This window comes from Erythrolamprus reginae, chromosome 12, assembly GCF_031021105.1.
Source record: "Erythrolamprus reginae isolate rEryReg1 chromosome 12, rEryReg1.hap1, whole genome shotgun sequence".
NCBI lineage: Eukaryota > Metazoa > Chordata > Lepidosauria > Squamata > Dipsadidae > Erythrolamprus > Erythrolamprus reginae.
In genome coordinates this window covers 1,730,861-1,743,064 of record NC_091961.1, presented here as the reverse complement: position 1 = coordinate 1,743,064, position 12,204 = coordinate 1,730,861, and the positions used below count along the sequence as shown (strand labels likewise).

General features: G+C 46.2%; 1 protein-coding gene across 5 annotated transcripts in view; it reads left to right on the top strand.

Annotated features, from left to right (window-relative positions):
- Nucleotides 1-12,204, top strand: part of GPAT2 (glycerol-3-phosphate acyltransferase 2, mitochondrial) — a 46,763-nt gene that overhangs the window by 30,968 nt on the left and 3,591 nt on the right. For 2 of the 5 annotated variants that reach the window (XM_070765227.1, XM_070765229.1), the window contains exons 13-19: nucleotides 158-279; nucleotides 4,117-4,187; nucleotides 4,776-5,037; nucleotides 6,568-6,716; nucleotides 7,823-7,900; nucleotides 8,789-8,914; nucleotides 11,292-11,412. In XM_070765227.1, the coding sequence (XP_070621328.1) occupies nucleotides 158-279; nucleotides 4,117-4,187; nucleotides 4,776-5,037; nucleotides 6,568-6,716; nucleotides 7,823-7,900; nucleotides 8,789-8,914; nucleotides 11,292-11,412 (929 nt within the window). The remainder of the gene's footprint in view (nucleotides 1-157; nucleotides 280-4,116; nucleotides 4,188-4,775; nucleotides 5,038-6,567; nucleotides 6,717-7,822; nucleotides 7,901-8,788; nucleotides 8,915-11,291; nucleotides 11,413-12,204) is intronic. The other 3 variants (XM_070765231.1, XM_070765230.1, XM_070765228.1) reach the window with 2 other exon arrangements.

Here is a 12,204-nt window from a genome sequence, read left to right as displayed (position 1 = left end):
TTTTCGTTATGTGTCCTTTTCTCAATAAAGGTTTTGATTTTATCATATAATAAGGGAATTTCTGAGTCGGTGGGTTCGCGCCGAGGGCCGTGCGCAGAACCGTATCGATCCAAAAAGCTGCTGTTCACGGCATCCTCATTCTCTGGTTTTTTAATAGCTGCAGTGTCTTGGATTGTGAGAAAGTAGAATGCTGGCCTATGAACTCTCAAGATGTCATGCCACTGACCGGCGTAGAAGAGCAGGTTTTGATGGACAATTTGAGCCTACATACTTTGAGTGGTAAGTAGTTTGCCTGCCTTGCCCACTGGGAGAAAGAGGTGACCGGAGGTGTCGATTGCCATGCTGCTCCGAGTCCTCGGAGAGGGGCAGCATACAAATCTAATAAATTATTATTATTATTATTATTATTAATTATTATTATGTTGGTGCTGAGGTTGTCCAGCCCGCGTCGAATCGGAATGGTTGATTCATTCCAAAATAAAACTCTCAGCTTCTTTCCCGCCAGGGTAAAATTATTATTATTATTATTTATTGGATTTGTATGCCGCCCTTCTCCGTAGACTTGTAGAATGTGTAGTCATGCCCTCCAGATGACCTCCATACCCATTTTCCCCAGCCATCATACTGGCATGATGAGGGGCAGAGTCTTATAAATGAAGCTGGCACCTGGGGGGAAACAGCCTGATTAAAACAACGAATGCTCGTTTGATGTAGCACAGAGGTTTTCAATCTTGGCAACTTTAAGACTTGTGGACTTCAACTCCCAGAATTCTGGGAGATTGTTGGGGGGGGGGCGATATGCTGACTCCGTCAACCGCTTAGTAAAGCACTGAGAAGCGGCTATTGCTAAGTAGTAATGCTCTTGCCATCCTTGTGTGATGGAGATGATCTGTTAGGAAACGTGTTGTGGCCTGTCGGCTGCCAGCCCCTCCAGCAGCCGAATCGGAGGAGGAGGAGGAGGAATGGGGTGTTAGGGTCAGCATCAAGGCAACATGAGCTCCGGGGAGGGGGGATCAGGGAATGGAGTTGGCAGAGAGGGAGAGAGAAAGAGGGAGAGAAAGAGAGAGAGAAAGAAAGAAAGAGAGTGAGAGAGAGAGAGAGAAAGGGTGTTAGGGTCAGCTTCAAGGCAACATGAGAGCTCCGAGGGGGGAGAGGGAATGGAGCTGGCAGAGAGAGAGAAAGAAAGAGGGAGAATGAGAGAGAAAGAGACAGAGAGAAAGAAAGAGAGAGAGAGAAAAAGAGAGAAAGTGACTGAGAAAGAAAGAGAAAGACAGAGTGAGAGAGAAAAAGAGAGAGAGAAAGAAAGAGAGAGAGAAAAGGAGAGAAAGAGAGAAAGTGTCTGAGAAAGAAAAAGACAGAGTGAGAGAGAAAGAGGGAGAAAAAGAGAGAAAGAGAGAGAAAGAAAGACAGAGAGAGAGAGAGAAAGAGAGAGAAAGAGGCAGAGATTGGGCCGGCCGTCAGCCCTCAGATGGCGAGTCAACAGGCTCTCAGGTCAGGAGGGGGTTGATGAGGAAGAGGAGGAACAGCTGGGTCCTGTGCCTGATACACAGATGCAGAGGAGAGGAGAGCAGTGGAAACCTATGGGCTGGACCTTGGGATGGAAGAGCCCCCCCTTCTAGCAAAGTCCCACCCAAGCTCTGGGGATAAAAGGCAGGAGGCAGAACTGAACCGGTGTGGCAGAGAACTATCCATCTCCCTGCCGGACAGACTTGTGAGCCTGCAAGAGAAACTTTTTGCCGGGGCTGCCGCCAGTGTTCCTAATCAAGGAATCTTTTGAGTTCCTATCAGCGGGTTTGTCACGTTTAGGGAGCTGGGTCAGAACAAAACGAGAGCACTCGGAATAACCCACTCAGTCGCTTAAGAGCCTTACATAAAAGATGGGACTCACGTGTCAAGGTGTGTTTTTCAGTTTATCGCTGTGCTCGGAGTGTGGATGTAACTTCCCAATTATCAGTTATTTTCATATAATAACTTTGACTGCTCTCTCCCTGCTAATGCACCACCTGCGTGACTTGGGATAATGGTTTGCGAGAGCGCTTCATCCTTTTACCATTCAGGAAGATGAGTGTTGCCGAGGGGGGAAAAGCGAATCTTACCAAGATAAATCCTTTCCTTTTTTTAAAAAAAAATAATGATTTAATAAAAATAAAACAAATGGCTCGTCCTGACCTATTGCAGCCCATTTATTCAGCAGGAAAAACCATTTGGGTCTGTCCAATCTCCCTGGGTACGTTCTTGGAAAAACAATTCAATTTCTGCAGATTTACTGTTTGCTAATAGAAACATAGAAGATTGATGGCAGAAAAGGACCTCATGGTCCATCTAGTCTGCCCTTACACTATCTATCTATCTATCTATCTATCTATCTATCTATCTATCTATCTATCTATCTATCTATCTATCTATCTACAGTATCTATCTATCTATCTATCTATCTATCATCTATCTATCTTTCTATCTAACCTATCTATCTATCTATCTATCTATCTATCTATCTATCTATCTATCTATCTACAATATCTATCTATCTATCTATCTATCTATCTATCTATCTATCTATCTATCTATCTATCTATCTATCTATCTATTTATTGGATTTGTATGCCGCCCCTCTCCGCAGACTCGGGGCAGCTAACAACAGTGATAAAAAACAGCATGTAACAATCCAATACTAAACAACTAAAAAAACCCTTATTATAAAACCAAACATACATACAAACATACCATGCGTAAATTGTAAGGCCTAGGGGGAAAGAATATCTCAGTTCCCCCAGGCCTGATGGCAGAGGTGGGTTTTGAGGAGTTTACGAAAGGCAAGGAGGGTAGGGGCAGTTCTAATCTCCGGGGGGAGTTGATTCCAAAGGGCCAGGGCCGCCACAGAGAAGGCTCTTCCCATGGTTCCTGCCAAACAACATTGTTTAGTTGACGGGACCCGGAGAAGGCCCATTCTGTGGGACCTAATTGGTCGCTGGGATTCGTGCAGCGAATTCTATTTTATCTTAGGATGGATCTATGTTTATCCCAGGCATGTTTAAATTCAGTTCCTGTGGATTTACCAACCGCGTCTGCTGGAAGTTTGTTCCAAGGATCTATGACTCTTTCAGTCAAATAATATTTTCTCATGTTGCTTTTGATCTTTCCCCCAACTAACTTCAGATTGTGATGGGCCCAGTAGGCTCGTGTTTCACCCTCCCCAGGCTCCAAAGGCTTCCCTGGAGCCAGGGAAAGGTAAAAACGCCCTCCATGATCCCTCGGGAGGCTCTCTGGAAGCCAAAAACGCCCTCCCAGAGCCTCTGTGCGAGCCAAAAATCAGCTGGTTGGTGCACACATGCACATTGGAGCTGAGCTAGGGCAACGGCTTGCCTGCCAGCAGGTATGGAACCCGTGCCATAGGTTCGCCATCACTGCCCTATGCCGTCACTCTGGCAGGGAGGGAGAAACTTAACCACGGTGTCCAGTTTCACTAACTTAATTCAAGGGAAAGGTAAAAACACCCTCTCTCTTCCCCAGAGACTCTCTGGAAGCTATAAAAACCCTCCCAGGGCCTCCGTGAGAGCCATAAATCAGCCGGCTGGCACACACATGCATGTTGGAGCTGAGCTGGGGCAACAGCTGGTGTGCCAGCAAATATGATTCCGTGTGCCACCTATGGCACCCGTGCCATAGGTTTGCCATCACTGCTATAGCACATAGAGCCATATCAGAGGGGCCGCGAGACTTTGCCATGTTTCAGGCCCAGCACGCATGCGCACGCTAGCCAACTGAGTTTCAGTCTTGGGAAAGGCCGTTTTGTCCTCTGGATGCTTCGAGGACGCTTCTTGCAAAAAAAATCCCTCAACAACAGACGTTTTCCGAACTTCCGGTTTGCCCGTTGTGCTGTTTTTTGCACCCTGGAGCTTCAGGAAGCCTCCCTGCAGCCTCCGGAGTGCAAAAAACAGCACAACAGGCAAACCAGAGGTATGTTTCCTCCTCCTCCTCCGATTCTGCTGCTGAAGAAGCCGGCGGCCAACAAGCCACGATAGGTAATCCTCGGCTTACAACAGTTCACTTAGTGACTACACAAAGTTACAACAACACTGAAAAAGGTGACTCTCTGCCTACTCTCAACCTTCCTAGCAGGTGTATCGTGTTCGGCCATCATGGCGGTCCACATCCTCTCTGCACTTCTGCTACACAAGCACCCAGAGGTAAGAGTGGAACGGCGCCATAAGGGACAGATCGGGGGAGATATTGTTTATTTTAATTATTTATTATAAGCGTGTATATGATTGGGTGGGTGGGTGGATGAATCAATTAATCAATCAATGAATGAGTGAATGAATGAGTGAATGAATGAATGAATGAATGAATGAACAAGAAAGAAAAAAGAAAGAAAGAAAAGGAAGGAAGGAAGGAAAGAAAGAAGGAAAGAAGGAAAGAGTGACTTATAATTTGGATGGGTGGATGAATCAATTAATTAATCAATTAGTGAATGAGTGAGTGAGTGAGTGAGTAAGTAAGTAAGATTGACGGCAGCCCAACAAGATAGTCCAAACCAAGAAGCAGATCCCAGCAGAAATAAATGTCTGCCCAGAATCTTGAAACTTGTTCTATTGTCCTCGGTGGAGGCAGGTGGTCCCCAGTCCATCCCATGTTCCAGGTTAAGCAGGGAAATTGCTGGACATCCATAATGTCTTTTATTTTTCCTTCCTTCCTTCCTTCCTTCCTTCCTTCCTTCCTTCCTTCCTTCCTTCCTTCCTTCCTTCCTTCCTTCCTTCCTTCCTTCCACCCACCAGGGAGTTTTCCTTTCTCGGCTGATACAAGACTTTGCATGGGTCACTGACGAGATCTTGATGCGCAACTCCGACGTGGGGTTTTCTGGCCGGGTGCGTGATGTGCTGCTCCATGGCCTGACTCTGCTGCGAGAATGCGTGACCCTCTATAGCCTCTCGTTGGGGGATGTCTTGGTGATACCCAAGAAGACCGAGGCAGCCGTCCAGGAGCTGAGCCTCCACAGCACGGCCCTCTTGCCGGTCTTCATCCAGGAAGCTATCGGAGGTAAGGACCCAAGTTCTCAAAGCCTCCATCTGTCGAGTCTGGAGGACAGAAGGGAAATCGGGGACAGGATCGGAACATTCAAACTCAACCCAGACAAGACGGAGTGGCTGTGGGTCTTGCCTCCCAAGAAGGACAATTCCATCTGTCCGTCCATTACCCTGGGGGGGGGGGGGGGAACTACTGACCCCCTCAGAGAGGGTTCGCAACTTGGGCGTCCTCCTCGATCCACAGCTGACATTGGAACATCATCTTTCGGCTGTGGCGAGGGGGGCGTTTGCCCAGGTTCGCCTGGTGCACCAGTTGCGGCCCTATTTGGACCTGGAGTCACTGCTCACAGTCACTCACGCCCTCATCACCTCGAGGTTCGATTACTGCAACGCTTTCTACATGGGGCTACCTCTGAAAAGTGTTCGGAAACTTCAGATCGTGCAGAACGCAGCCACGAGAGCCGTCGTGGGGCTTCCAAGATTCGGCCACGTTTCTTCAACACTCCGTGGCTTGCATTGGCTGCCGATCAGTTTCCGGTCACCATTCAAAGTGTTGGTCATGACCTTTAAAGCCCTACATGGCAATGGACCAGATTACCTCCGGAACCGCCTGCTACCGCGCGAATCCCAGCGACCGATAAAGTCCCACAGAGTCGGCCTTCTCCAGGTCCCGTCGACTAAACAATGTCATTTGGCGGGCCCCAGGGGAAGAGCCTTCTCTGTGGCGGCCCCGGCCCTCTGGAACCAACTCCCCCCGGAGATCAGAACTGCCCCCCACCCTCCCTGTCTTTCGTAAACTACTCAAGACTCATTTATCCCGCCAGGCATGGGGGAGTTGAGATAGCTCTTCCCCCTAGGCCATTACAAGTTATGCATGGTATGTTTGTGTGTATGTTTGGTTTTATAATAGGGGTTTTTAGTTGTTTTTATTATTGGATTGTACATGTTGTGTTTATTATTGTTGTTAGCTGCCCTGAGTCTGCGGAGAGGGGCAGCATACAAATCCAATAAATTATTATTATTAATTATTTAAATACGTGAAAGAGTTAAATAGGGGCGGCATAAATAAAATAGCAAATAGAGAGCGAAATTGCATCTCTTTGAGGCGAGGAGAAGCCAGGCAACCTAACCCAAACCCTTGATGATGATAATAATAATAATAATAATAATAATAATAATAATAATAATAATAATAATAATAATAATAATTTATTAGATTTGTATGCCGCCCCTCTCCGAAGACTCGATGCGAGTGATGCCAAGTTGGTCACCTTTAAGCCGCCACCCGATCAGCCGATCATCAGGCCACTCCCACTTGGTCACATGGCCGGCAAGCCACGCCCACAAAATTAGCCACGCCCACATTGTGGTAGTAAAAACAAAATTGCAGCCCTTCACTGGTTTGTGTGTCAGGGAGACAATGAAGATCTTGCTCCTAAACATTAGTGGCAGCTACGTGGTGTGTTGCTAAGTTTATGAACGTGGTGGGGGGCCTGGGGGGCGCGTTCAGGTTGACCCACCCACCCGCAAATCTTCTTGGCAGCTTGTTCCATCAATGCTCTTCTGATTGAGCTCTTGCCGTACCTGGGAAGCCCCGAGCAGCTTGGGAACTGTGTCCTGGCGCATGAAGAACTTCACACCAAGTGTGTCCTGCTAGTTCAACTGCTACCCAAAGATTTCCTTCTACGCCAGGTATTTCTCTCGTTTGGCAGAAGCTCTTCTGGGGGAATACCTCTTTTTTTTTGGAATACTGTGTCCAGTTCTGGAGATCTCACCTACAAAACGATATGGATAAAACTGAACGGGTCCAAAGACGGACTGCAAGAATGGTGGGAGGTCTTCAGCATAAAACTGACCAGGAAAGACTTCATGAACTCAATCTGTAGAGTCTGGAGGACAGAAGGGAAAGGGGGGACATGATCGAAACATTTAAATATGTCTAAGGGTTAAATAAGGTTCAGGAGGGAAGTGTTTTTAATAGGAAAGTGAACACAAGAACAAGGGGACACAATCTGAAGTTAGTTGGGGGAAAGATCAGAAGCAACAGGAGGAAATATTATTTGACTGAAACAGTAGTAGATGCTTGGAACAAACTTCCAGCGGACGTGGTTGGTCAATCCACAGTAGCTCAATTTAAACCTGCCTGGGATAAACACAGATCCATCCTAAGGTAAAATACAGGAAATAGTATCAGGGCAGAGTAGATGGACCAGGAGGTATTTTTCTGCCATCAATCTTCTATGTAACTCTGTAGGGAAAGCGAGTAGAATGCTTGGCTGCATAGCTAGAGGTATAACAAGCAGGAAGGAGGGAGATTGTGATGCCGCTGTATAGAGCGCTGGTGAGACCACATTTGGAATAATACTGTGTTCAGTTCTGGAGACCTCACCTACAAAAAGATATTGACAAAATTGAATGGGTCCAAAGATGGGCTACAAAAATGGTGGAAGGTCTTAAGCATAAAACGTAATGTAAACACTTAATGAACTCAATCTGTATAGTCTGGAGGACAGAAGGGAAAGGGGGGACATGATCGAAACATTTAAATATGTCAAAGGGTTAAATAAGGTCCAGGAGGGAAGTGTTTTTAATAGGAAAGTGAACACAAGAACAAGGGGACACAACCTGAGGTTAGTTGGAGTCTACGGAGAGGGGCGGCATACAAATCTAATAAATAATAATAATAATAATAATAATAATAATAATAATAATAATAATAATAATAATTCCCAGAATTCCTCAGCCAGCAACATTGGCAGGTTGTGTTGACTTTGATGCCTCTCTTTGCTTCCCCCCAGCCTTGCCAGTCTGTGGATTACTATTGTCAGCATGCTGTGGACAAGCTGGTGGAGTCAGGACTTCTGGTGGCCGAGGCGGTAAGGGACTCTCTTCTCTCTGCTCCTTACACCGAGGGGTTCTCAATCTTGGCCACGTTAAGACTCGTGGACTTCAACTCCCAGAATCCCTCAGCCAGCAAAGTTGCCAACTTTGGCCACTCTAAGAGTTGTGGACTTCAACTCCCCAAATGGGCTACTGTTGGATCCCAGTTCCTTCCCTGGGATCAAGGTCAGAGCTCCAGGCTGGGCAGCGCAAAGAGAAAAGAGAGCTCGGCACTCACAGTGGCTCAGCTGAACCCATTACAATAAATAAAGAAAATAAATAAAGATAAATACAGTGGTCCCTCTACTTAAGAACTTAATTTGTTCCGTGACCAAGTTCTTAAGCAGAAAAGTTTGTAAGTAGAAGCCATTTTTCCCATGGGAATCAATGTAAAAGCAAATAATGCATGCAAACCCATTAGGAAAGGGAAAAAAGCTCGGAATTAGGGTGGGAGGAGGAGGAAAAAGAAGAGAAGGACTTTTGCTGCCCAAAGCAAAGGGAGTGTTTCTTTTCTCTGGGCGCTGGCAGAGGTTTATTCCCTCTCCAAGCACCCAGAGAAAGGAAAACGCTCCCTTCACTCTGGGCTGCCAAAGCCTCCTTAAGAGTCACTGAAAGGCTCCTCTGGCAGCCCAGATGGTCAGGATTAAAGGGGGAATGGCAGGAAACTGGCCGGGCCTTCGCGCCGCTCCCAAATGTCCTGGGAAATTTTTCCGTGCTTGGGTTCTTAAGTAGAAAACGGTTCTTGAGAAGAGGCAAAAACATCTTGAGCACCCGGTTCTTATCTAGAAAAGTTCTTAAGTAGAGACGTTCTTAGGCAGAGGCGCCACTGTACTTCCCTCCATCGCCTGGAGCCGATAGATGCCTCTTCGTTTTCCCTCCTGCAGGTGCCCGGCGATGGCTTTGTGTGCGACACAACCCAGAAGGGCTTCACGGAGAGGTTTCTATGGAAGGCAACGGAAGATTTTGTCGAAATTGATGCCCAGGACGAGGATGAGAAGCAGTGCTTCAAAGTAGGGGTGCTCTGGGGTCATGGGGAGGGGGGAGCTGATCCTTTTTTCTCTGGGCTCACCTACTGATCTCGCTCGGAGGTTCTTGTTAGATCTTCCTTTCGGTATAGAAACATAGAAGATTGATGGCAGAAAAAGACCCCCTGGTCCATCTAGTCTGCCCTTATACTATTTTCTGTATTTTATCTTAGGATGGATCTATGTTTATCCCAGGCATGTTTAAATTCGGTTCCTGTGGATTGACCAAACACGTCTGCAGGAAGTTTGTTCCAAGCATCCACTACTCTTTCAGTCAAACAATATTTTCTCCCGTTGCTTCTTTCCCCCAACTAACTTCAGATTGTGCCCCCTTGTTCTTATGTTCACTTTCCTATTTAAAACACTTCTCTCCCGAACCTTATTTAACCCTTTAACATATTTAAATGTAAACATATTTACATTTGGAAATATTAAACTGCAGTTTCCATTGCTTTGACCATTTATCTAGTAAAGCTAAATCCTTTGCCATATTACAGACCCCTCCAGGAATATCAACCCGATTGCACACTTTAGAGTCATCGGCAAATAGGCAAACCTTCCCTACCAAACTTTCCCCTATGTCACTCAAAAACAGTCTGCGGAGAGGGGCGGCATACAAGTCCAATAAATAATAATAATAATAATAATAATAATAATAATAATAATAATAATAATAATAATAATATTTAAAAGAATAGGACCCAGAGTTCAATGAAGTCTTTCCTGAGAAGTTTTATGCTTAAGACCTTCCACCATTTTTTGTAGCCCGTCTTTGGACCCTTGAGATGTTCTGGTTAGACTGCCTACTTTTTCACACCTTCTCTGAGAATACACCCAGAAAAGTACCTTAGGGACCCCTGCTCTACGGAGAATGGATGTTTCACAGACTTCCCTCCTGTGGGAAAGAGCAACGCTCAACCATCAGTCAGGTGTGCGTGTCAAGGACCAATGGGAAAGGATGCTGCTGTGAACATTTCCACTTCTCACAAGTCTCGTTCCCGGTCGTGGGAACAAAGGAGAAAAGCTCCCCCCCCCTCCCACCAATCCTGAAGGCTTCTTCCTCATCCCCCTTGTAGAAAAGAACATCCAAATTATCGTATCAATTCCTCTCCCTTTTGTTCCTTGGCACACGCCTGACGCTTCCCGGGCTGGCAACCTGTCTCTTTAAATGCCAGCCGTGTGGGCTGTTGCTTTGAAACCTCCTTCCTCCTTTTCAAGAGGGAGCAAAGCCGCTCTGTAATTAAGTGACTGGGGCTGAACCAGGCGGGGGGAAGGGGCTGCCAAGTTCCCCGGTCCCGGCATCTGCCTTTCCTGGACCACCCAGCTGCTCCCCTAGCTTCCGAGTAGAGAGCGCCACCTTCTGGGAGCCAAAAGGCCAGGGAGGCATCCCGGAAAGGAGGCACAGAATCTCCACCGCTTAGGGTTGCTTGCTTCTTGAAACCCAGAATCAAATCCAATAGAATTAGAAGTAGATTAGAGTAGAGTAGAGTTAGAGTAGAGTAGAGTAAAATAGAATAGGGAAGGAATGGAATAGAATAGAATTATTATTATTATTATTATTATTATTATTATTATTATTATTATTATTATTATTTATTGGATTTGTATGCCGCCCCTCTCCGCAGACTAGAATAGAATAGAATAACAGAGCTGGAAGGGACCTTGGAGGTCTTCTAGTCCAACCCCCTGCTTAGGCAGGAAACCCTACACTACTTCAGACAGATGGTTATCCAACATCTTCTTAAAAACGTCCAGTGTTGGGGCATCCACAACTTCCAGAGGCAAGCTGTTCCACTGATTAATTGTTCTAACTGTCAGGAAATTTCTCCTTAGTTCTAAAGTTGCTTCTCTCCTTGTTTAGTTTCCACCCATTGCTTATTGTCCTACCCTCAGGTGCTTTGGAGAATAGGTTGACTCCCTCTTCTTTGTGGCAACCCCTGAGATACTGGAAGGCTGCTATCGTGTCTCCCCTGGTCCTTCTTTTCATCAAACTAGCCATGCCCAGTTCCTGCAACCGTTCTTCATATATTTTAGCCTCCAGTCCCCTAATCATCTTTGTGGCTCTTCTCTACAGTTTTTCTAGAGTCTCAATATCATTTTGCATCGTGGCAACCAAAATTGAATGCATTATTCCAAGTGTGGCCTTTCCAAGGCCTTATAAAATGATATTAACACTTCACGTGATCTTGATTCTATCTGTTGATGCAGCCTAGAACTGTGTTGGCTTATTTGTAGTATATATTGAGAAAAAAATATGGTCAACTATTTCCCCATTTGGGGAAACGAAGGTGAAGCTGTAAGTTCCTTTCCTTACGCGATTCCGGTCTGCAGCTCAATTCTTTATTTTTTTCTCCACCCTTAGGTCAGTCAGTTGGAAAGTTGCTCCAACCTCTTTGTGTTCCTCTGTGGCCTCCTTGGGCCACCCCTGAAGACCTTGGAGAGGGTCATCACTTTCCTTCAAGAGCAGGAGTTCCCACAGCCAGGTGGGCCTCACCCCTGTGACCCCCTGGTTGGAGGGCGGAGTCATGATTTCCCCCAGGAAATTTGGGCATTTGGGGGAAGGTTTTGAAGTTTGGGTGTGAAGTTGGTTTCTGGAGCTTTGAACAGCTGCCGGTGTACCTGAAAGGCAGGTAAGCTGTTGCCACAACAACAGGTGGGCATTGACAGATGTGGAGGTCCTTTGTGGTCAGAGGACATCAGGACTGGTCCAAGGTCTTGTTTGCCTATGATCCACAGCCAGCCTTTTGGGGGAGGAATGGGGAGGCAGGTAAAAACCGTTCCAACAAGTGAAAACAGTCATTAAACTCTTGGCAATAGGCAGAACCAGTCTGCAGTACTGCATTCCAACCACTGGGAGGGAGGGAGGAATAGCAATAGCATTTAGACTTATCTACCGCTTCATAATGCTTTTACAGCCCTCTCTAAGTGGTTTACAAAGTCAGCCTTTTGCCCCCAACAATCTGGGTCCTCATTTGAGCCACTTCGAAAGGACGGAAGGCTGAGTCAACCTTGAGCCTGGTGAGATTCGAACTGCCAAATTGCAGGGAGCAGGGAGTCAGTTGAAGTAGCCTGCAGTACTGCACTCTAACCACTGCGCCACCGCAGCTGATATATTTGGATATATACATATTCATTCATTCATTCATTCATTCATTCCCTGTATGCAACGAAATTTCATTTTAATGTATGCTGATTAGTGTACAGCCCAATTGACAATAAATCCCTCTTCTATTTTCCACCCTATTCTAATTTCCTATTCTATTTCCTCTTCTGTT